The sequence below is a fragment of the Pteropus vampyrus genome, unplaced genomic scaffold (genome assembly GCF_000151845.1).
Source record: "Pteropus vampyrus isolate Shadow unplaced genomic scaffold, Pvam_2.0 Scaffold9, whole genome shotgun sequence".
NCBI lineage: Eukaryota > Metazoa > Chordata > Mammalia > Chiroptera > Pteropodidae > Pteropus > Pteropus vampyrus.
The window spans coordinates 17,018,484-17,044,801 of record NW_011888790.1 but is presented as its reverse complement, the minus strand read 5'-3'; the positions used below and the strand labels follow the sequence as shown (position 1 = coordinate 17,044,801).

Sequence of the window (26,318 nt, the reverse complement as noted above, 5' to 3'; positions counted from 1 at the left end):
ACACATGTAAAACATGTGGTATTGCTTCCAATTTTATTTCACCTCTTTAAGAAATACAGCATGGAATAGTAAGTTATTAACTTATAAACACAAATCTATCTTTGTGCCCCTTCGTAAGAGTTCTTAGCATCAATTTATCATTGAAAGACAAAATCTATGCTTTTCACTTAGCTTAACCAGAATCTCTGTAAGCAGTTCCTGAAGATGAAAAATAGACTCCAACTGATTTTCAGAAAATCTACTTTTTCATGTATACTCTTCTCACACTCAATAAATACAGTATTTTCATTGTACTGAACAGACAGCAAAGATGTCTTTTACCATGTTTGTTCTGTACTACATAGAGATACCCCAGGTACATCAATTAATACGATGGCAGTTTTCACATAAATCTTGCAGATATCCTATCCCAGGAAATCCACTGGCTACAAAAAATCCCATACAGCGCTGCTGGCAATGAAAATGAAGTGAATGAGAGTTCAACCATTTCATCTTACAAACAGCCTTTTTCTTTTCTTTTTTTTTTTTTAAAAACTTGCTTCAGTGTGTGCCAATATAGTAACATACATTATCAATGCACTTGCCTTCATTCCAACAACAACAAAATTATTTCTATAGGTATTTGAAACTAAAATTCTAAAATAAAAAATGTGTATCAAAAGTATCGGTATTTCCATATGGGAAAAGTTAATGCAGACACATTGGCAAATAAATACATTAAAGAATATTGTACATTATATTTTCAAAAGTGTGCTTTGAAATGTTTGCAAAACAAAAGCTTGCTTTGTGCAAGCAACTGTATTTTTCCCGTATTTAAAAGAAAATGAGAGCTGATTGTGACTGCCTAGATCCTACTCTCCCCATACTTCCTCCAGATTCATAAAGAGCAAAAAAATAAAAAATAAAAAATACACACAAATTATCCTTCCAGTGTACCTGGGAAATAAATTACAAGATAATTTTTTTTTTCTAAGTGGGGTAATAAGTACCTAGAACCAACACAACAATCTAGGCTGAGTCCACACTCATACAGAGGGAATCCTATGAAAACTGAATGGATAAGTAAGAAGTAGAAGTACCCCAGTGGTGGAAAAAAACATGTATTGTCAATAAGACCTCTCTTCAGAAAGAGAGAGCATAATGCTGAGTGGGATGACAGTGCTGAGACCAAGTATGTAAATTGAATTAATAAGTGCAAATGGCCATGGTCTATATGACAAAAAAACCATTTAAGCTTGGATCATAAAATAAAACCTAAATTTATGCTGTATACAAGCACACACCTAAAACAGTGATTCAGAAAGATTAAATTGTTTTTTAAATGGCCAAGTAGGCAAATGCAAACAAACAAACAAACATATCAGACAAGGTAGAACTTAGTCTCAAAATCATTAAAGAGACAGAAAAAGAGAACTTATAACTTTCAAGGCTAAAATTCACAATGAAGATAACAGTTAAAAATGTCTGTGAAACAATACAGAGCAACATTCACGAAGCAAAAATCAAAGAATACACAAAAAGAAACAGGCTGATAAACAGACAAATTAAAACTAGCTTAAAGATGAAAATATGAACTCTATATTCTAATTAAAAAAAACACAATAACCTGCTTTTCATATACACATAAAACATTCCTGAAAACTGACTACATATTAGAAAATCACAGTAGATTCCAATAAGCAGAAATGGCACAAAATAATTCTTTGACCAAAATGCAATAAAACTAGAAAGAATAATAACAAAAATCCCTTTCTATATGGAAATTTTAAATATTAGCTAAAAGATAAAATACATCCTAAAATTGTAGAAGTGATGAAAATACCTATATATCAGACATTATGGACTAAGCAGTATTCAGAGGAAAATTTATAGACTTAAGCCTTTATGTCGACAACAGTGAAAAAGGATAAAAACTGAAGGAATTAAATATTTAATTCAAAAATTAAAAAAAGAACAACATAAAAACAGAAGAAAAGCATAAGAAACTGATGTTAAACTGTATTAGTAGTAGGAGTTCAAACTGGTAGAACCCATATAAAGTGCATCTGGCACAATCTTTCTAAATTACAAAAGTCTTTTGCCCAAACAATCTGGATTGTGGGAAATTAACCTAAAAATATGTCTGATAAAGTGTGAAATAATGTAGGTATCAGGGTAGTCATTATGGCAATATGTAAGATTGGAAATCATCCAATGTCCATCAACCAGCGACCGGTGAAATAAATTTTGGTCCATCCACACTATCAAACACTATGAAGCTATGGAAAAAGAATGCTATGAACTCCACGATATGTTAAGTGAAAAAAAGCAAGATAAAGCATAGTACTTAAAATATCCTATATCTTGTGAAAGAAAGGATGTGCATATATACATATATTTCTTAGCTATATTTGTGCATGTATGTATATTAATATACACACATATGTACACATGTGATACACATATTATATACATATATATGTTATACACAAATATATACAAAATCAGCTATATATAAAAGTAGACGGGAGAACAGAGTGGAAAAGATGGATGAAAACAATTTCTTTTAGTATGCCTTTTTTTTTAACATAGTTTAACTTTGGGAACATCTGTTTTACATATAAAAAACAATCAAATGAGAAAAGTAAACTATATCTTAAACTCATAACATAATCAAAAGATAAAATACTTCAGGTATCACTTTGGAGAACAAAAGAAAAGTAGAAAAGAAATCCAAAGAAATCTTAAAATTAACTTAGTAGTTTTATATTTAGTAATATCAGTATTATTGTTTTGAAGTTATTTTAAAAATATTATGAGAGTGAATAGTTATATTAATGTTATCAACCAAGGATTATAGTGAAAGAGAAAGGGTGTACAACTATAAAGTTTTAAAAATAAATTTGAATTGAGGATATCAATATCTCTAACCAAATTCTCAGGATAGGACAATTTGAGTATCAAAATGTATAATAAGGTAATAGACTGAAATATTCTATATCATAAAAATTTCAGTTCATAAGAATATTAAGAAAGGGAGAAGGGGTAGAGATAAAGTGGAGAGAGAGAAGGGGAGAAAACAAGCAAACTAAGCAAACTAAATAAAGGAAAAAAATTCATTTAGCACCACTGAAAGTAACAAGAGCCACTGAGACACTACTATAAAAATTTGTCAGCACAAAGGTAGGCAGGCACTTATCTCGTCTTTTCAAGATAACCAAATAGTTTATATTAAATAAAGAATTCCATCTTTAAAAATATGTAAGGAATGATCAAATTAGAAAACTTACTTTTTGCATGACCCATTGCATTAATTGATTCGGGCCACATTAATCAATAGATGAAAACACTATGGAAAAGATTGGTAGAGAACTTTATAATGGAGGGTTTAGGCTGTTGCTAGCTGTACCAGATACTCAACTGTAACATCGTTAATAGCAAGAAAACATGGTATGACTTCTAATGTAGGGCAACATGATTCCCAGAGTGCCACCTATGAAAAGTCCTGCAGGAATGACTAAATCTAGATCTAATCAAGCCTGTTGAGATAACATTCATTTACAGGAAATGCAGGACTTAGTAAAACAATTTCAGTGACAAGTAAATGAACAAATTCAGAATGCAGGACCTTGTATGGGACAATTAACATACATTCTATAACAAATCAGTGGCATAGGGGAAAAAAGCAGGAGGACTGCTACAGATCAGAGACATTAAAGACATATAAAAGTAATATGTACTATGATTCAAACAAACAGAAAATTTTGTGAAAATAAGAAAAATTGGATTATGGATTATCACTTGATACAAAGAATCACTATTAATTTTATTAGGTGTCGAAATGCACTATGGTTAAGTAAGAAAGGACTATATTAAAAATTGTCTCCTGAAGTATGAAAGGATAAAATTATATAATTTGGAAATTAAAAAAAAAAACAATCAAAACCAAGAAAAAATAACGATGAAGCAAATGTGACTATGATTATATGGAATCTTCATGTATTTATTTTGTAAATTTTTGAAATTTTCAACAACAAAACAAAAATTAAAAAGAAAACATAAGTAAACAAAGAAAACTAATCTCAAGGAGACCTAAATAGAACTTGGCCTAACCACTTCTACTTCTACTTCCTATCTATTCCTATCCGCTCTCTGATATTTCAGTCCACATCTCATTTCCTAATGATTGTAGGACAGAGAAGGTGGAAAAAATGGCACCATTTGGGGGTCCAAAAATTTAAGCCATTAATATCGTACCAGAGTAAAGTTGTTACCTAGTTCCTGATTTTTTGGCAATCCTTGATTATACATTAACCATGATGTAAGCCTCTATTAAGTCCCTTAGAGTTTCATAAGTTAAATAATAAAAAATAACAGAGAAGTTTAATCCCAGTAGAAAAAAATATAATAAGAACTTTATTTTAGAATTATCATACTGGAAACAGTATAGAAATAAGTTGGAGCTGAATTTCAGTGGATAGAAGTGAGAAGTTAGGTAGTAAGAAATGAGAGTAAGAACAGAACACTCTTTCACAAAACTTGACAGCAAAGTGTAAGACGAATGAGGCAATGGTAGAAGTAAATGGCAACAGAAAAAAATCTGACATAAGACAGGTGATAAATGATGGAGTAAGGTACAAGAGGAGACTGATAGGTATATTTATAGAAATAGAAATACTGGCCTTAAACAAGAAAAGACAGTCTCATTGCTGGATTATATGGATTACAAAGTCTGAGGGTGGAAACAGATGTAGATATACAGTTAAACAGATGTACAAACAGAGGGATGGAGAAGATCAGAGAGATTTAAACTGATGAATTATTTATTTTAGGCAGTGTTAGTAGCCTTATCTAAAGAAAGAATGGTTAGTGCAAATGATGTATGTAGGCAAGGAGAGTAGCGATGAAAGGCTTTACCAGGAAACAGCTGTGACAGTTGCTGAGAAGTGTAGAGTGCATAGGATCCATAAAAATATCATGGCAACAAACTGGGATATTATATTACCTGTAGAGCTCAGATCACTACAGGTTATAAGAAAAGTAACAGGGAAGTGAATATACTAATAGAAGGAACTACTAACTACCCATCTACCAATGGTAAGAGCATATTCTTTTCATAGACATTAAAAATAATTTATTTTCTTGAAAAATCAGGATAAAGATTAAATAAGTATGTCCTGAAAAATAAATAAATAAATTAGTGATGGTGGCCTATTCTTAAAAATAAATGAAATAAAATATAATCATGAAAAATAAATATCTATATATTCAAATTCTATGGTTCTCACCAATTCGTGTGATTTTATTATGTGAAAGTTCAAGATTTTGGATATTAGTGCAGCCATCCAAACCATGAAAAGAAGTCAGTTGATTTTTATTAAGAAGAACAATAGAGAGATTTTCCAAATTTTCACAGTTGATAGTCTCGATACTATTTTCCTAAAACAAAAAACAAATGTAATTAGTTTTATTTTAATGGCTTATTAATAAAACACTTAAAACTGGCAAAAAGAGGAAAGATAAGATATAATCTCTAAATGAGTATCTGAATCTCTAAATATTAAGATAACTATGCAGAATGTTATACTATCTAGATGAAAATATTAAGTAACCTAATAAATAATTAATTGATATTATATTTATTAAGTCTTTTAAAATATAGAAAATATAGTGGATCATATAACAAAATATTTGAATCTAAATGAACAAGAGTAAATATTTGGTCATAGTTCTTATAAAACTGTACTTTTAAAGAAGCCAAACACTAAAAAACTCCCCATTATCCCTCCTCAGTCCTTTCCTCTCTAAAAAAATACTAATATGATGAGTTAAGTACATATCTCATGTATAGGTTTATAATTTTACTACACATACATATCTCTGCAATGCATAATATTGGTCTCAGTGTCAAGATCATGTGTCAAGGATGCAACAGCAATTCTTTTTTTTAAGCTTCAGAAAGATAAATGGGTTTTTAAGAATCCTAAGAGTGTAGTTCATAGCACCTCTCTCAAAAATATTTATGAGTATAGCCTCTGTCTAATGGAGGAACTTAATAAAAAGCATAGGAAACTCACAAAGTTTTAAAAAGAAAATATATTGGTGGAAGCACTACCAGTGTGAACAGAAAATTTATATAATTCAAAATAAAGAGCACCCTCTAGGAACACCCCCACTCCCAAAGCCTTCTATGGAAAAGAAACTGGCTGAAATTCTCAGCTGCAACACAAGGCACTTTTTAAAAAAAAAGAAGCATGCCTTGAGGATAGAGTCAAAAGCCCAGTGGGCAGAATCAAGAGTCACAGAGAACCATTACCATGGAGCAAAACTGAGCCCTTATTAAGAATTTGATGATATGGCCCTGGAACTGCTATGAGTTTCTCATTTTCTCCCATTTTGAATGAGATTGACTACTATAATTAATCAAGCCTGTTTCACTACTGTATGTGGATGTGGGTATGGGTGTGTGTGTGGTAGTGGGGAGATAACTTTTCATCTTACTTCACACGTCTCTGACTTGAGAAAACTATCTGAGCAGATCATTTCCACTTGGATCTTATTTAGATGAGAAGATTCTGTACTTCAAATTTGAATCTGATGCCATAAGTTGATGGGACTTTGGGGTCTTTGGGACATGAGAATATTTTGCGTGTGGGAAGGATGTGGACTCATTAGGAGCCAGAGGGTAGGTGGTACACTGTTACTTTGAAAATCCCCAATAAACCTCACAACCCAATATTCATGCATCCACACAATCCCTGTCCACATAAACTTAGGGCTTGCTTGACCAATAGAACATTAACTAGCATGATGACAGGAGGTGCTTGATAAGTGTTTGTATATTGGAGCTTATCTTTTTGCAACGCTCATTCCGGGGATTCAGCTATCATGTAAAGAAGCCTAAGAGAGAGAGAAAGAGAGAGAGACTGAAATTCTAACCCCTCAAGGTACCAATCATATAAGAGAAGGCATTTTAGACATTCCAGCCCCTGATGCAAATTATATGAGACCCAGCCAATACAATATGAAGCAGAAGAAATAACCAGACAAGCCTGACCTCAATTCAAGGCCCCAGAACCATGAGCAAATAAAATAGTTGTAGTTTTAATTTACTAAGTAATCTGGTCATTAGTAATGCAGCAAAAAGTAACAAAAGCAATCACCTGCAAATAGAGATAACTCATTCTGGGTCATTCCACCTAATCATCTTCCCTCTATGGTTCTCACAAATTTTGGCCCTTGATCTCTTTAGACCATAAATTACATGTTATTTTAGTAAACGTTTCTTCAAAATAGTCTTTTCTGAATGTAAAGAATCCATTTTATATTTCACAATAAGATAAATAATGGGAATAGAAAACATACCTGTACATCAATGTATTTCAGTTTTTTGCAGTTACTCAGGCTATTCAAAGAAGTTAATCCACAGCGTCGAAGAGACAAAAACTGAAGATTTGTACACTCTGCCAGTGTGGAAAGACTACAACCTGGCAAATCTTGAAATGTAACTGTTGTAACCTACAGAATTAAAGAAAATTGGAGTGTATAACATTATCTAACAATAATGAATATTATTATATTAGCCTTGCAAAATTATTTTTAAAAAGTCATCTAAAATAATGCTATATATTGAAACCCACATTTATTAACAACTCAATTTCATTTAAACTATTTGGACTTTTTTGTTCCCCACATAGAAAGGCAAAATAATGCGATAATTTCCATTACCAATTCAAGTTCAAAAGGAATATGCATAGAAGTAGTAACACTATAATTTTATTAGCTCCCTCCCAGGTTTTTCACCAAATTCATTTTCCTTGTTTTGCATGTCCTTGGCATTATTTTCAGGATTGCACTATATAAATGTTTAAGATCTGTGTTTGACAGTATCCTAGGGATATCTGGATAGTAACAGGAGCCACAACAGATCAGGAAATAGATTTTATGTCCAACCTGCCATGCTTCAACTGAATAGCTTAACTATCTTCCAGAAAAGAAGAAAGTCTGACTGAGAAGAGATATTATAGAACCTGTGATAAGTAGAATCTTGCAATAATAATTGAACCATGTATTACAAACAACATTCCATTGGAAGTCTTCTGTATTATAAAGATATAAATCATTCCCTATGACTGAATAATGTAACATACCCAAGCATGTAGTATCATGGTAAAACAAATCATGAATAATATTTTATGTATTTTTCAAATATTTGAAGACCATACATGTACAACATTTCATATTATTGAGATAGTACCATAGAGTCAATACTTGATAAACATTTTTTCTTAAGGAACTTTTCTATCTTGTTGGTTTAAATCTTTTAAACTAAAGAAAATGCAATGTCAAAAAATGTACTCAACTTTATGCGATAGATAGTGAGGACGGAACTTATTGTTCTACAAGAATATGTCAGACAGAAGTATTTTTGGATTACTGAAAAGCAGTCCACTTATTAAATTCAAGAACTCTCACCTAAGTAAAAGGACAGAGGAATAACATAATATGTTGGTTCTTCACTAAATTTGAGTCTATGCACTGAAATAACTACATAAATCACTTTATAGTAAGAATACTTTGGTATTGCCATGTGAAAAATCCTAATGCCAGATTTCTCATGTTCTGAATAACATTTAAAAATTATTAGCTTTATAAAAAGATTCTAATATACATTGTACTCCAAATAGAAATTCAAAAACTGTTTGTCGAAATGGAAAGCATTATTGCTTCAGAGAAAGCTGGAAAAAATATAAAATTTTTAAGTGCAGTAACTCCTCTTCATATGGAACACTTCCTGTGCATTATATTAAACAAATAGGAAGACCATATGTTCATAAAGACATAAAGAAGTGATAAAGTCTATTCCTTGTTTAAGTAGCAAAAACAACAATATTTATTTTAAAAACTTTGGTTGAATAAAAGTTTCTAGTTTCATAATTTTAGGAATTTCTAAATTATCCATAATCTAAATTACCTTTTTATTGGTGAAAATATTGTTCATGAATAAAGGTGAAATACACACATTCCCATTCAAACAAAAAATGAGAGGATATGTCAGTATCTATAGCATATGTTTTAGGTGGACGGAAAGTGATAATAAATGGGAGACCCACGAGGAAAATAAGAAAGAAGTCCAAAATAAGTGCAAGTCAGAAATCATACCATATGATATCACTTTTACACGGAAGCTTAACAAAGTAAACATAAACAAACTCATAGATACAGACACCAATCGGTGGTCATCAGATGGAGGAGTTTTGGAGTGATGGGTGACAAAGGTGAAAGAGATTAAGAAGTACAAATTGCCACTTACTAAAATAGTCATGAGGATGTAAGGTACAGAATAAGAAATATAGTCAATAATATTATAATAACTATGCCTGGTGTCAGATGGGTACTAAATGAGGTGACCACTTCATAGGCTATATAAATGTCTAATCACTATGTTGTACACCTGAAACTATTATATTGTATGTTAACTGTAATTGAAAAATAAATTTAAAACAACTTTTGAAACAAATATTTTTATATTTTTTAGAAAGGAAAATATTTATCCATTTGTGACAAGGTAACTGCTGGGTAATGTCCATTTAATTTGTCCACAAAGAAATACTTACTATAAATTCTGTAATTGGAAAACTGGCTCTACATGAAAAATAAACACGCTATTTAGAATTGAGCACTTAAAAACTGAAAACTCTACAACTGCAGCTTTACAGTAACAAATGTTACTCTACCTTATAATTTATATTATTCTGCCTGATTTAATAAGATGCTGCTTACAATGAAATATATAAACACAAGTTCTAGTTATTATAATGTGGCAATTTGCTAGTTTAATTATAGTACGGGAGTGACAACTGCTGCAGTGCCCTTGTTAGTGCTACCTACTTTTGAATATGAGGCATTTCATAACATTTTCTCCTCCTTTTTCTTAAACATTTAAAAAATTTATGACATAGCAATTATTATCTACCCTACCCTAGATTTATCCAAACATATGAGAACGAAATGTTTTACATGATTCACTTATTGGACATGCATGACAAGAATCACGTGAGTAACACTCCAAAAATTAAGGTCAACGTAGAATTAGTTCTCATAGTTGTTCATCACTATATGGTCGGTCTAAAAAAGAACAACTGGAACATAGTAAATGTTCACTAAATGTTTCTTAAATAAATACACAAACTTCCCTAGACCTGTGGTAAAACTAAACAAATACTTATAGCATTTGTAGTTTCTTTTCCTTATAAAGGGTAATATAAAAATATTTGAAAATCACATTTTCTGACTCCCATGACTTGAAAATGAATGGTTCCATCTGTAGATGCTTTAACCTTTATTGTATTTTAATTAAAGATCACAAATCATTTTTCTACTTACTGATCTATCTTTCTCCAAATCCTTGACAGCTCATGGTACATATTATACATATCCATTTTTTTTTTGAGGATTTACTCTCAGTTATTCTTGAGTTCAACCCAAGAAGTGTCAGTCATCTATGGTAAACTGTAATTACATAAGTAATGAAAGCAATGACTCTATATTTTGCTTTTTGCAGAACATCTGTTTAGTGCCACATCTCAAATCTATCAATCCTGCAGAAGTAATCTTTAAAAAGTCAGCTACAAAGACTGAACCTAAGATATGATTAGTGGCTTAAGTGAAAGAGAATCTAACTTCAAGTAAGTCATGTACCATCACAACACCAGTTGCAATTTGCCTTGTATAAAGTAAGTGAGACATTCTGATCTTAATCTGCAGCTAAAATGTTATTGTTTGTGCCATGTTATAAAGCCTTACACTTAGTACATTTTGGGGGTTGTTATTTAAAGCAAGTTACTATTAGGAGTAAAATACCAATAATAAAAGAAAAATAAATTAGTTAAAACAGTAAAACTAGGAAAAATTAAAATATATTAGTTGTCAATAATCATTGCTCTTCAGTCATCTCCCTTTGTGATATTACTGCATATAGAGTACGGTCCAGAATTTTCAACTTAGTAATTTCTTTGATGAAACAGGCTATTAAGCAGCCTTCAAAAATCAATTTGCTTTTTTCTTCAGATGCCTGAGATCTATGTTTGACAAATATATCGGGATCTCTATAGTCTTCATATATTGTATTTTAAAACTCAACAATCTTACTAAGTAGGTATTGCTCTTCCAGTTTATAGAAGACAAAAAAGGCTCAGAAAGATCAAGAACCTTACATAAGATGACAGCCAGTAAATGGCAGAAATAAAATTAGTACCCTGATCTCATTTGATACTGGGCTTGTTAGTACTTTATTAAATTACACTCGAATAATTTTATTTTCATTTCTTTATTAATCAATACACTATATTGAAATTGTGAAGCTAGTAATAATATGCAGATAAGATTAACATTCAGTTAGATTGATCCATCCATTTATCCATTCTCCCACTCATCCATGCCATAGTCAACTAATGAAAACCACTATCTGCCTGACAGTACATAAAAAAGTAAGCACAAGAGGCAGAACTGATTTGTGTCCTGAAGATTCAGAGAGATTAATATAAGCAAAATTAATTCATTACTGGGTGAAATTTCAGAAGAGTAAACTTTTCTTTTGTAAAGGTCCTCTCCAGAAAGCCCTTCCAAAGATGGCAAAGGGTGATCAAGATAAGAACAAAGATGTGAAACTAAAAGATTAGAAAATCAAAGTAATAAAGTGAGTCATAGGTCAGTAGCAGTAGTGAACAAAGACACAACAGGCCATCTGCTAAAGTTATTATAAGATGGTATTTTATAGCATTTCGGCATTTATATTGCACATTGACATATAATTTTCATCTGTATACTGTATATTTGATGCTTCAAAAAAATTAACTGTTTGAAAAAATAGTTGCTTTGACTGGTGGTCAGAGGATAACAGGGTCCTTTAGAACACTGCTACTCCAGTTGTCTATGGACCAGCACAAACGGCATCAGCCAGGGGCGTTATAAAAATTGAGAGCATGGGGGTTGATCACCAGACCTAATGACTCAGAATTGACATTTTAACAAATCCCCAGGCGATATGTATTACATATTACAGTTTGTGAGGTCATACACTAAGAAATAAAAGAAAGGCTTAATTCTCACTTTATGTAAATTGACAAAAGTTCCACAGAAGGAACTGAGTGGGCAGGAGAAGAAAGACCAAGTAGAAAGAAGTTCACACATCTTAATGTCCTCAGTGCTCCTTCATTAGACTAAACAGAGACACGCAACTAAGGAGGGGAGCACTACTTTCTCCCTAACGTCAGTTTTACTTTTAAACAAGTTCACTGTAGACATGAAGCTGTCACTCATGCTTCGCCCAAATAGATATTCATGAAGAAAATGACTTTAAATAATATAGTAGCTAATGTTATCACTTCAGAAAGCCTGCAGCAACATCATAGGGAAAGCAGAAAAAGAATGATATTCCAGATATAATGTAGCCAAAGAGAAAAAAGCAATAGAAGAGCTAGTGAGAGATTCGATGTGTACAGATCTGATGAATATGGCAAATACACTGCCTAAGAAACAGAGGACGCTTCAGAGTACTTCTTTCCACTGTTCTTTTACATTTCAGAGATCTTTTTGAATTCTGTTATCTTCTCACAGAATATTCTGAAATCTTATTTACAGTAATTATCAAGACCTGTAATAATGTATTTATCTGTGAATTTGTTTAATGCCTTTTTCTCTACCATAGTAAGCTCCATAAGGTCAAATACTTGGTTTTGTATCTGTCTATTTGGTGCAACAATAAATATTGGTTGATCATATTGGGCAGATGAATATTTGCTGAGTGAATAAATAAAATAATGCATATATTAATATGAATATTTCCTTTCCTAGGCATCTGCCTATATTGAGAAACTAAAAATAAACTTTATTAAATACATTTGAATTTCAAGACCTAGCTAAATATGTTTTTTAATCATAAGTCCTTTTTAGTATTCCACTATTTGAAATCTTCCGTTTTTCTACACATCCGTTAGATTCTGTCTGAATTTTAATCGAAACTATGAAACATAGAAAATTAGTCACATTTGACAACAACTATATTAAATTTCAAGCATATATCCGCCATGCTTTTATGTAGCATATGACTAAATTATAGAAATTCTAGAGTCTTCTATTGCTAAAAGCTCTTCTTTCGTGGCACTTTTACAGGGAAATTCACTTCATTCCGAAAGGAGCCACCAGGTGGTGCTGTGGCCCAAGACTAAAGCAAACTCCTAACTGAATCAGTCGGGAGTTTTCTATTCTAATTCAACTCCGCATTCCCGGATGCCAGTCTTAAAAACTTAGTAATGGCTATAGGGCCCTTCAACACAGCCTTCAGGATATAAACCAAAGCTTTTCATAGTGCTTCACTGAGGGAGAAGATAATTTAAAGAGATCTTTTAAATACATCTCCCTCTCAAATGGGGGCAATATTAGCAACTTCCTTAATAATTTAAAGAGATCTTTTAAATACATCTCCCTCTCAAATGGGGGCAATATTAGCAACTTCACTGATTAAGAGACAGAATTCTTGGATATCAAATATGCCTTCTACTAAGATTTAAAAAGTTACATTTTAGAGAAGCAATTGCAATTAAATATGAAAAAGTATAAAATTACAAAATACCTGTTGTAAATTATTCCAAGGGCCACACTGAAGAATTTCTAGTGTATTCAAAGGGGGCATAGTGTTGGCTGGGCATTTTACAAGTCTCTTTCTCTTAACAATCTTCTTTTGTTGATTTTGCTTGAAAATTTCAAACCAGGGTTTAAATGATTTTATCCAAGCTAGTCTCTTTTCTTCAATAGAAGATAGAAGTGTCGGCTCAGGTACAGAACGGGTCATAAAATTTTCACTTTCAGCTCTATTTTCATGACATTCTTCTGGAATTTCTTTAATCTGAGACTTTAGAGAGTTTAATTCTTTAATAACCAAGGAGCTTTTTGCGTTATACCCACCCAAGTCTTTGCAAAGAGCATGTCTACCCAAAATATAATTTTGCTTGTTTATTTTGCCTTCTGCATTTATCACAGAATCACTGGCATTAAAAATAACGTTACTGTTTAGATCATTGCCTTTTGGGTTCTCCTCAGTTTCTTTAGATTTTAAAGTAATTTCTTTTTCTTGCAGTATTAAATTTTCCCTTATATCTTTGGAATTTTCTAATACTAATGGTAGTAGTTTTTGTTTCATTGAAATCACTGAAATGATATTCTCTCCATATAATATTCCATTTTGTTCTGACATCTCTTCTTTTTCTACATTTTGTATCTTATTCTGTTGATTAACTTTGATTTTTTTCTGTGCTTCATTACTTTTTACCTCATTAATTTCTTGATTATGTCCTAATATCATTATTTGGGTTTCTTTTATCATATTATCCTTTATGACAGGTTGCAAAGATTCTTCTTTTTGTATTAGAGACTTTAATTCTTGCAGCTGAAATCCTTTTTTCATGTTTTCTTTTGAATCTGGGTTTTCCAATTCAGTTTTTTTGTCTATATTTTCATATTTTCTTTCTTGCTTGCCCAATTTTTCTGAACATTGTTTTTTTGCTAGATTTTCATTTTTTTCTTCCATTTTAAATTCTGCCAAAACTGCTTGGTTCGATGTAGATTCTTCTAATTGTGCTTGTATTGATTCATTTAATACAAGCTGTCTATCTACATTTTCTCTCTTATTCACTTCTTTAACAAGCCAAAGGGGAACATCTTCCAACTTCTTTGACTTTTCATCCCCTAGATTTTTGGTTATATCATCGTTATTCTTTGATGTATCTTTGACATTTAAATGTTTGGCATTATGTTCTCCCTTTTTTAATGCTCCACTTATTATTAGCTGTTTTCTTCCATCTTCTTTTAATCTTAATTTCTCTTTATTTAGTAGTTGCTCTTTTTCTTGTCTTAGGATGTTCTTTTTTTCTTCGTATTCTTTTTCTCTCCTTTTCCTTTCCTCTTGCTTCCACCTTTTTATCTCTTCTTCTATCCTTTGTTCCTCTTCTAATCTTTTTCGTTTTTCTTCTTCCATCTGGCGTATTTTTGCTTCCTTTTCTTTCCACTCTAGTGCTTTCCTTTTCTTATTATCTATTTGTTCTTTTATAATTGGACTATATTTTTGGTAGGCCATAAACGCTCTATATTTAGCTTGAATTTTTACAGCTGCATCATGCCGCAGTTTTAACAAACGCATTTTTTCTTTTTTCTGTAGGTCTTTAAATCTTGTTCTTTCTTCTTCCATTTGTAAATGCAAATTTCTAATAAACTCCTAAAATAAAGATAAATAGTAGTCAGCATAAATTAAATGTGTGATGTTTTTAAAATATAGATTGAAAACAAATACTAAAACTGAAATCATAATAAAGTTACAATAAAATTCACTTAGGAAAACTAGTCATTTATTTTAAGAGCTAATAATTTTTAAATAATATTTAGGAGCTTCTATACAACTAAGTAAGTTAATATTTTAATATTATGCCTATACTAATACACCGAGATTAAATGGAGGAATTCCTTGAGGTTAGAAAGCATATGAAATAAAAACCACACAGAGAAAATTAGAGAAACCACAAGCCAAAATTTGTATAGGAGAAAAAAACTTCAATTTTCTAAGATGAGAGTTCTGATAAAGGAGACGCTCAGAGCTAGCACAGGGAATACAGAAGCAGAGAATTATTTTGTGAGACTTATGATACCAGGAAGGTAAGGTAAAACATATGTGTAAGCAATATGAAGAACTAGCCTAGTCACACATCTTATCCTTTCTCAACTCTTAGGAGAATTGATAAGCACATATTGAATTAAATGAGATAACTTAGAAGTAAATGAGAAAATATCATTGGCACTAGAATCCTAAAATAAAAGTAAACCGATGAACAAAATTCAGCAAACATTTGAGTAAAACTCATACATATGATGTGAGGCAATAAAAATACTTTAATAAGGAGAAGAAAGAAGCAATTTCTGAAAAAAAGAGAGTTATTAACCTAAATAAAAATTTAAATAAAGAAAAAAGTTTGAAAAAAAAACACATTTAAATAGTAATAAGTTCATACAAAACTAAAATGTAAAAACTCAGATTAAAAAAAAGACTCAAAAAAGTCAAAGTAGAATAGCTAAACAGCTGATTGCCTAAAAAAATCTTCAAAATTAGGTGTTTTCCCAAAACAACATACAAAATAACAATGACACAAAATATACCACAGAGATGCTCAGGAGTAAAGGAGATCAACACAGATGCTCCAAGATTACTAGTAGGAGTTCCAGAATAAAGAACTGAGAAAAATTAAAGGAGATGGAAGAATGTTTTCCATTCCACCTCCCAACCCTCAAAAAAAGGGCATAGGATTAAGAGCTGAGTTAACACACACACAAACACATAGAATACACTCATATGAATGGTAATAATAGTTCAGAACCCCAAGAAATGTAAGTTCTCTGAAGGAAGTTTTTATTTTCTATTTGATTCACTGCTGTATCTTGAGCACTTAGAGTAGTGCCTGGCACACATTAGAAAACCAGTAAATATGTGTGGATGAATGTAAGAAGTGAAAAAATCCTAAAGCTTCAAAAGAATGTGAGGAATGAGTATCAAATCTGCAATCATAGCATAGGCAAAAAGATTAAATATGTAATGGGGTTATTTCTTTAAATTGTTAAAACTAAATGATAATAAATCTGGATCTAAACCCTAGGAAATTAATTATTCAGTTTTAATCCATTTCCCATTTAGAAAAAGAAAAAGTACAGCTCGCTGCCAGCATTAGTTTAACGTCACGTGTAGGAATGCTACATTTTCTAGGATTTGACACTTTCAGCGATCAAGAATTACTATATTTTGTAAATGGCAATATCACTACTAAAAACAGAATGCTATAAATAGAATGATGTCATTTGTTCCCAAAGACTATCGGTATAGTACAACAGTGTGAAAATAATAAAAGTGAGATATTTCATGGCAAACTTCGGGGGTAAGGTTAAGACCGTAATCTGCAAATTATCTCAGGGTAAACGCTGTAGTTGCAAGTGCCGCTGGCATATATTCTTGGGGCAAATGGGAAATACGTTAAAAGCAAAATTAAAATATTTTAAAGGTGCAAAGATTGAGAAAATTTGCCATTCGAAAATGTTTCTTGACAAAGTGTTTAGGTATATACTACAGGAAATGAAAACTGAGTCCATAAAGTAGGAGAAAGCTCAGGATTCAAAGAACACCAATGATCAAAAACCACTAACACTTAGCACTTAAATTTTTATTCTACGGTCTTCTTTCCATCATTTCACTTAAGAGGTCAGCTGTTAAGTTTACACTTGCTCTTTTTTATGTAATGTGCTTTTTTCCTCTGGCTGCTTTTAAGACACTTTCCCTCTTGTCTTTAATTTTAATAGTTTACTATTAAATTTACAAGTGTGATTTTCTTTGTATTGATTCTACTTGAAGGTCATTAATCATCTTTGAGTGTTTAGTTTGATTTTTTCTAAATAATCTGAAACCATGTTAACTATTATCTCTTCCAACCCATTGATTCTGCTTCATTCTCTCTCCTTTCCTTTCAAGATTACTATATTATACATTTTTTATCTTTATGCTATATATCACCTATTTCTTTTCTGATTTTCCAACTTCTGTCCTCTCTGTGTTTTAATTTGGATATTTTCTATTGACCTTATCAAACACAGAAATCTAGAAATAAATCAGAAAGAAGAAGAGAGAAACCAAAGAATGAAAAATAATGAAAGAGAAATTCAAGAACTAGCTGATACCATCAGGAGAGGAAACATAAGAATAATGGGCATTATCAAAGGTGAGGAAAGGGAGCAGGGACTAGAAAGCATTATCAGATAAATAGTAGAGGAGAATTTCCCAAATCTAAGGAATGAGCTGGAGCTTGGAATTCAAGAAGTCAACAGAACACCCAATTATTTCAACCCAAAAAGGCCTTCACCCAGACACATTGTATTAAAGTTATCAAAAATCAACAATGAAGATAGAATTCTCAGGGCACCCAGGGAGAAGAAAACAGCAATTTATAAAGGAAAATTTATTAGATTATCATCGGACTTCTCAGTGCAGACCTTGCAAGCCTGAAAGGAATGGAAGCAAATATTTAAGCTATTAAGGGAAAGGAACTACCAGCCTAGAATAATGTATCCAGCTAAGCTCTCCTTTAGATATGAAGGAGAAATTAAGACCTTTCCAGACATAGAAAAATTGAGGGAATTCTCCACTACGAGGCCTCAGGAAATACTAAAAGGGATCAGTACCTAAAACAAAATAACAAAAAAAAAAAAAAGAAAAACATAATTAGGAGTAAAGTGTCTATCAGGCAAATAGAAGCAGAGGAGTGCAACCCTTACTAAGAACAGGGCATTATAAGCTTAAATAATAAGAAAAGAATTGATATAGCAAGATAGTAATGAACATTCAGCATACATAGGGACAAATGGATATAATAATGACTAAAAATAGGAGGATTCAAAGATCCAAATTCGCAAAGAGGAATGGAGATAAGGCACGCGCAGAAGAAAATGGACGACTGTATATATATAACTATCCTTTTCATATATGTAATGGTAACCACAATCTAAAGTTTCAGAACTGAAGTATGTAACATAAAACAAAAAGCACCAGAGGGAAAACCCACAGAACCAACCAAAATAAAGTAAACAGAAACACAAGGACAAAGAAGCAATGGAAAAACTGAGCTACCAGAAAGCAAAAGATAAAATGGCTATATGAAGACCTCATCTTTCAAGAATCACCCTTAATGTAAATAAATTGAACTCTCCAATTAAAAGTCACAGGGTTGCAGAATGCATCAAAAACAAAACCCAACCATATGCTGCATCCAGGAGATACATCTCAGCTCCAAAGACAAATATAGACTCAAAGTGAAAGGGTGGAAAATGGCATTTTAAGCAAATGGCATTCAGAGAAAAGCAGGAGTAGCGATACTAATATCGGATGAAATAGACTTCAAAACAAAAAAGGTAAAGAAAGATACTGATGGACACTTCATAATAATAAAGGGAATCATGCACTAAGAAGATATAGCACTTATTAATGTCTATGCTCCCAATCAGGGAGCCCCGAAATATGTAAAGCAATTACTAACAGAAATAAATGGAGAAACAGACCAAAACATTATCAGAGTAGACCTAAATACCCTACTGTCACATATGGGCAGATCATTCAAACAGAAAATCAATAAAGAAATACCATCCTTAAATGACACATTAGACCAACTGGACATAATTGACATTTACAGAGCCTTCCATCCCAAAACAGCTGCTTACGCATTCTCTAGTGTGCATGGAACATTCTCAAGAATCGACCACATACTGGGACACAGAAATAGCCTCAACAAATATAAGAGGGTTGAAATCATACCAACCATATTCTTTGATCATAATGCTTTGAAACTAGAGATCAACTGCAAAAAGAAATCAGGAAGAACCACAAATACATGGAGATTAAACAACATGCTACTGAAGAATAACCAGATCAAGGAAGAAATAAAAAGAGAGATCAAGAGATACATAGAAACGAATGATAATGACAGTAAAACATATCAAAACTTTGGGGGCACAGCAAAGGCGGTCATAAGAGGAAAATTCATACAATTATAGGTCTATTTCCAAAAACAAGAATGAGCCCAAATAAACAACCTAATGCTTCATCAAAAAAATCTAGAAAAGGAAGAACAAATGAGGCCTAAAGTCAGCAGTGGGAAAGAAATAATCAAAATCAGAGCAGAAATAAATGAAATTGAAAACAAAACAAAAAAAAGAAAAAAAAGAAAAAAGAAATATAAAAAGAACTGGTTCTTTGAGAAGGTTAATAAAATTGACAAACCCCTAGCTAGACTCGCTAAAGAAAAAAGAGAAAAAAACACAAATAAATAAAATCAGAGATGAAAGAGGGGAAATTATGACTGATAATCGCAGAAATACCAAATTTAATGACTTAGAAGAAATAGACCAGTACTTAGAAAAATACAATCTTCCTATCTGAACCAAGATCTGGAAATCTCAATAGACTGATCAGCAGTATGGAAATTGAAACAATCATCAAAAACCAACCAAAATGTAAAAGTTCAGGACCAGATGGCTTCATCAGTGAATTCTACCAATCGTTCAAAGAAGATTTAATATCTATGCTCCTCAAACTCTTCCAAAAAATCAAAGAGGAGGCAATACTTCCAAACTAATTTTATGAGGCCAATATTACTTTGATACCAAAACCTGGTAAGGATAACACAAAAAAAGAAAACTACAGACCAATATCTCATGAACACAGATGCAAAAATCCTAAATAAGATACTAGTGACCGAATACAGAACATATTAAAAAGATTATACACTACGACCATCCCAGGGGCACAGGGATGGTTCAACATACACAAATTGATTAATGTGATATACCACATAAACAAATTAATAAATAAGAATCATATGGTCATATCAATAGATGCAGAAAAAGCCTTCGACAAGATACAGCATCCACTTATGATCAAAACACTTATTAACAAAATCAGTATAGAAGAAAAGTACCTTAACATAATAAAGGCCATTTATGACAAATCATCAGCCAACATTATACTTAATGATGAAAAACTAAAAACCTTCCCTCTAAGATAAGGAACAAGGCAAGGCTGTCCACTATTGCCACTCTTATTCAATATAACATTGGAGGTCCTAGCAAGTAGAATCAGACAAGAACGATATAAAAGGCATCCAAATAGAAAACGAAGAAGGCAAACAGTCACTATTTGCAGATGACATGATTCTCTATATAGAAAACTCTAAAGACTCCACAAGCACACTACTAGAAACAATAAGCAAATAAGTAAAGTTTCTGTATACATAATCAATGTTCAAAATTCCATAGCATTCCTATACTCTAATAATGAAGTATCAGAAAAAGAAGATGAAAAATAATTATTTTTGCAATTGCAACAAAAAGAATAAAATATCTAGGAATAAATTTAATGAAACATGTGAAGGACCTACATAATGAAAATTACAAGACCCTATTAAAAGAAATTGAAGAAGATACAAAAAAATGCAAAGATATTCCATGTTCTTGGATTAGAAGAATCCACATAGTTAAAATAGCCTTATTACCTAAAGCATTATACAGATTTAATGCAATCCCCATCAAAATCCTATCAGCATTTTTAAAAAAATATATAACAAAAAATCATTAGATTTGTATGGAAGCACAAAAGACCCTGAATTACCAAAACCATCCTGAGAAAAAAGAACGAGGCTGGGGACATGACTGTGCTGACTTCAAATTATACTACAAAGCAACAGTAATCAAAAAGGCATGGTTTTGGCAGCAAAACAGACACACGGATCATTGGAATAGAATTGAGAGTCCGGAAGTAAACCCATATTTACATGGGCAAATAATTTTTGACAAAAATGCCAGAAACATACAGTGGAGAAAGGAAAAACTCTTCAATAAATGGTGCTGGGAAAACTGAAAGGCCACCTGCAAAATAATGAAATTAGACTGTTGTCTATCACCACACACCATAATTAACTCAAAATGTATTAAGGACCTGAATATAAGACCTGAAATGATAAAATGCATAGAAGAAAACATAGGGCCTAAACTCAAGGACCTTGGACTTCAAGAGGTATGAATTTGACCTCAAAGGCAAGGGAAGTAAAAGCTAAAATAAATGAATGGGACTACATCAAACTAAAAAGCTTCTGCTCAGCAAAAGAAATTGTCAACAAGGTAAAGAAAGAACCATCTGAATGTGAAAATATATTTGCAAGCAACGCCTCCGATAAGGACCTAATATCCAAAATATACAAAGAACTCATACAACTCAATAACAACAAAAAAACAAATGATCCAATCAAAAAATGGGCAGAGGACCTGAACAGACACTTCTCCCTAGAGGAAATACAAATGGCCAACAAATATATGAAAAGATGCTCAATATCGCTAGCTATTAGGGAAATGCAAATTAAAACCACAATGAGATACCATCTCACACTTGTTAGAATAAGTATAATCAACAGGACAAATAATAACAAATGTTGGAGAGGATACGAAGAAAAAGGAACCCTCATTCAGTGCTGGAGGGACTGCAAATTGGTTCAGCCACTATGGAAAACAGTATGGAGGTTCCTCAAAAATCTAAGAATTGACCTACCATACGATCCAGCATTCTCTCTATTGGGTATTTACCCCCAAAGACTTGAAAACCCATAACCGAAAAGATATTTGCACACCGATGTTCATAGCAGCATTATTCACAGTGGTCAGGACATGAAAGCTGAGGTGTCCTACAACAGATGATTGGCTAAAGAAGCTGTGGTACATATATACAATGGAATATTATTCAGCCATAAGAAGAGATGAAATACTACCATTTGCAAAAACATGGATGGACCTCGAGATAAACATGCTAAGTGAAATAAGCCAGACAGAAAAAGTTGAAAATCACATATCACTTATAGTTGGGATATAAACCTAAAAGCAACAAACCAACAAGAGAAACAAACAGAGACTCATGGACATAGACTATAGACTAGTGGTTACCAGAGTGTAGGGGGTGAGGAAGGAGGGGAGAGGTAGATGGGGTAAAGGTGGTCAAATATAGGATTTAGGGGGAGGGCGAAGTGGGTGAAAGGGATATGATAGCTGAAGGCAACTGGACTTTGGGTCCAGTTGAATATAAAATATATAGATGTCAAATTACAATGTATACCTGAAAATTACATAATTGAATTAACCAATGTTATCCCAATAAACTTAATTTTAAAAAAATTAAAAAAAATAAAGATAGGCAGTAGGGACAATCATATTATAATGTACAATTATATCAAATCAACATGTTGTACATTTTAAACTTATACAATGTTATATGTTAAAAATATTTCAAACAATTATGGCCAGTAGAAACCTACTTTTTCTGATGTATGTTCATATAAATAATGACTTAAAGGAAATACAAAGAAAAATAGTATATTAAGATGAACAGTAAGATTATGAGAAATTTTATCTACTTTATGCTTGTAATAACTTAAAATAATTTTATATAAAAGCTGTAGGGTAAACAAAAGTTAAAATTTAATAAATATGTCATCAGAATCATCTTAAATTCAAAGGGGTTATTTAGCACATACAATGAACTGTGTTTAAGAAATACAGTAAATTTTTATAATAATTTTCAATCATCATTATATGTTCATAATTATCTTTCCTCAAACATTAAAATAAATTTTAGAATTAAAATTTTATAGAGACATATTCACTCATTAACCAGTTTATTTTCATTTTCAGGACATTCTATTTCGAGAAGAGTCTCTCATGATTAATGAATATTTAAAGCTTTATTAAATTAATTCTTACACCAGTTAGGCAATATTATTTTAAAATGTCCATTTCAAGCATAGTAATTTATTTCAAATGAAGAATAATTATTGCGCTGAGTAAAAGCAACAAATAGATACCTCATGCTGTTTAAATTTCTCTTTCCACATTTTCTCTTCTTTATGGAGCTCATCATTCATCTTGTCCTGCTCTTGCTGAATACATGGTAAAATTAAAATATTATATTCAAATGTCAAAAATATTCTATTCATTACATATAATTCTTACAACATATATTTGTAAATAATGGTTAAAATAACTCATCCAATGGTCATCAGTTATTAATACTGGGATAACAACTTTAATCACAACCTAAACTGTCATATTTATAGGATTTTCACTTTCAACACATAAAGATGTCTGTAACCTTGGAAAGTGTTTTATTTATTTGAGTATGTTTATTCACATAATAAAGAGCATCAGCTATAAATATTGTTGGACAATGCAAAAATTACAAATAATAATGTTTGTAAGATGGGCTTTGAATTACAGTATTTTTCTCTCCACACAATCTCATTTCATTCACACAATAAATCAGTTCAGTGGGTAATGATTTTCTTTTAATAACTCTTTATTAGCACATATTTTGTTAAAGTTCTATAGAATAAACAAAAATCAGTAAAATATAATCCTTTTACTCTAAAACTTTACCTTTAATATGGGAACACTATCACAAGTTCATATATTACCCCAAATTTAGCAGAATAAATTCATCAAAAGAGAAGACTATAAAGGATCACAGTAGGAATAGGTGTTATAATTAGAAGATCATGACAAATTTCATGCAGAAGATTGTATTTGAAAAGACTAGGCTTTCAAGAGGCTAAACTGACATTTTAGAAGTTTATTAAATATTTTTGAACTAAGAAAATGATTTTAGTTCTGCTTTCAGAGAAAGCATAACGTTACAGTAGAGTTAGAGACAGAAATCCAAGGAGACTCTAAGGAAATCAGTAAAGTAGGTATTAGAGAAGTGTATGTGAGGATCAATGAGGGACTTCTGTAGATAGCATGGCAGGGAAAGAACAGATACAAAGACAATATAAACACGAAATTGCCACAATTTATATAAACACGAAATTGCCACAATTTGCTAGTTGACTGCATATAAAGGAAATGGGACATTTCCTTTGGACATTATCTTATATGAGCTCTGGCAAATTTTGAGGGGATTTAAGAAGGGAAATAACATTTTCTTAAATAAATATACTTCTGACAGGACGACAGTGGATGAATTCGTGGACGACCAAAAGTAGGGAGATCAATACAGTAAATATTCCAAGTTAGACATTAGGACTGAACTATGAAGAAGCAGGAGATATACAAATGAAAAGATGTAGAATACAACTGTTAAAAGGAAGAGAATAATAAAAGAGAGGAAACAGTCAAAAATGGTTCTCTCTTTTCTAGCTTGGACTATGATGATAGTGTGGCTCATCAAAATAAAAAATACCTGAGGAGGAGCACGATTCAGAAAAAAAGACAATACATTCAGTTTTAGATACATTAAGTTCTGAGTGTTAAGTATCTGTAAGATAGTTATGTAGTTTACTTTATTTTTGTTATAAATATAGATTTGGTTCTGAACAGACAAGGCTATGGATGAAATTATCAAGATTAAAGTATACGGAATAAGAAAAGAAAGAGCAAAAGATGAAAGCCTTGGTACCACATTCAAGGAGAGAGAAAAAAAGAAGCTTAAATGGACATCAAGGAAGGAGTTCCAAACATGTAAGAAAGAGAATCAAGGTAGTGTGGTCTCACAGAAGTCAAGGGAAAGAGAAATGGTCGACAATCAAATTTTTACTGGCATAAAATGCTACAGAAGCCAAAATAAGAACTGAAAAAAGAACTTGTGAGTATGGTAACTTAGAAAACATTGGTTATTTTTGTCAAGAACAGTTTCGCTCAGTGTGGTGGTGGTAAACACCTAGTAGGTTTATGATTAAATGATACATAAGAAAATGGATATAGCAAAAATAACTACTCTTTTAAGAAGCTTGATTATGATAAGTACAGCTAAAAAGCTTGCTAAAGTGAAACATGAACAAAGGTGATATCGTGGTTGTTCCTTTGTTTTGTTTCTAGGATGTTTATAAACAATAAAAAAGGAAGAAGTTGATGAGGTGTTTTTGCACATAGGAAAAAGCAGGGATAAATTGGAAAATGATAGAATACAAAGCGAAGAGGAAAAGCTAGCCTTTGGTAGAAGGAAGAAACTTCTGTTACTGAGATATTGAGATAGAAACAAAGGCAAAAAAATAAAAAGGTGAATATAGAGGTTAACGCTAACTATACATGGGATTAGAAAGAAGAGAAAGCTCGTAATTGATGCAAAAATGTTGTGTGATTATATACTAATAATGAGGAGGGAGTAGTTGGGTGGAACTCTTATGGAAAAAGATTTACAATAGTGGTTTTGGAGAGTATAAGAGGATACTGACAAAGGACACAGACGAGAACTACTGAAAGGAAGTGAATCATATATTTAGAACATCATTATAATATTATGGAGTAGCCCCACTGGAAAGCTTTTAAACCCCAAGGCATAACAAAGCACACATTTAGGAATCACTAAGCCTACTAATGTCATTTTTTAAAATCATAATTTTATGATGGAAATGATCACATTGATCTGGTCTGTGGGAAGGAAAATATAACTAAAGAAAAGCTAAGGATTTTGTTTACTACTGGAAAGAGACATGGCCAAGTGGTTCTACGATATAATTATCTTTAACTTGTTTATTTTCTATATAATTAGAAGATGCAATGTACTCAACGTGGAGGGCTAGAATACTCTGAACCACCTAGGTGACCATAAGCTAATGTTCTCTATATTGAATACTCAGATCTAGCAAGTTCTGAGCAACATTTAAGTCAATGTTAGTGATCTAAGACAGAAGTCAGTCCTGTCTGCTACCCAGACATTCTGAGGTTCC

General features: G+C 31.8%; 1 protein-coding gene across 2 annotated transcripts in view; it reads right to left on the bottom strand.

Annotated features, from left to right (window-relative positions):
* The window catches only part of LRRIQ1 (leucine rich repeats and IQ motif containing 1), a 186,439-nt gene that overhangs the window by 148,345 nt on the left and 11,776 nt on the right, over positions 1-26,318 (bottom strand). For both annotated transcript variants that reach the window (XM_023521211.1, XM_023521215.1), the window contains exons 7-10: positions 23,460-23,534; positions 13,613-15,250; positions 7,345-7,497; positions 5,268-5,418 (exon numbers count right to left, since the gene is read on the bottom strand). In XM_023521211.1, coding sequence (XP_023376979.1) covers positions 5,268-5,418; positions 7,345-7,497; positions 13,613-15,250; positions 23,460-23,534 — 2,017 coding nt within the window. The remainder of the gene's footprint in view (positions 1-5,267; positions 5,419-7,344; positions 7,498-13,612; positions 15,251-23,459; positions 23,535-26,318) is intronic.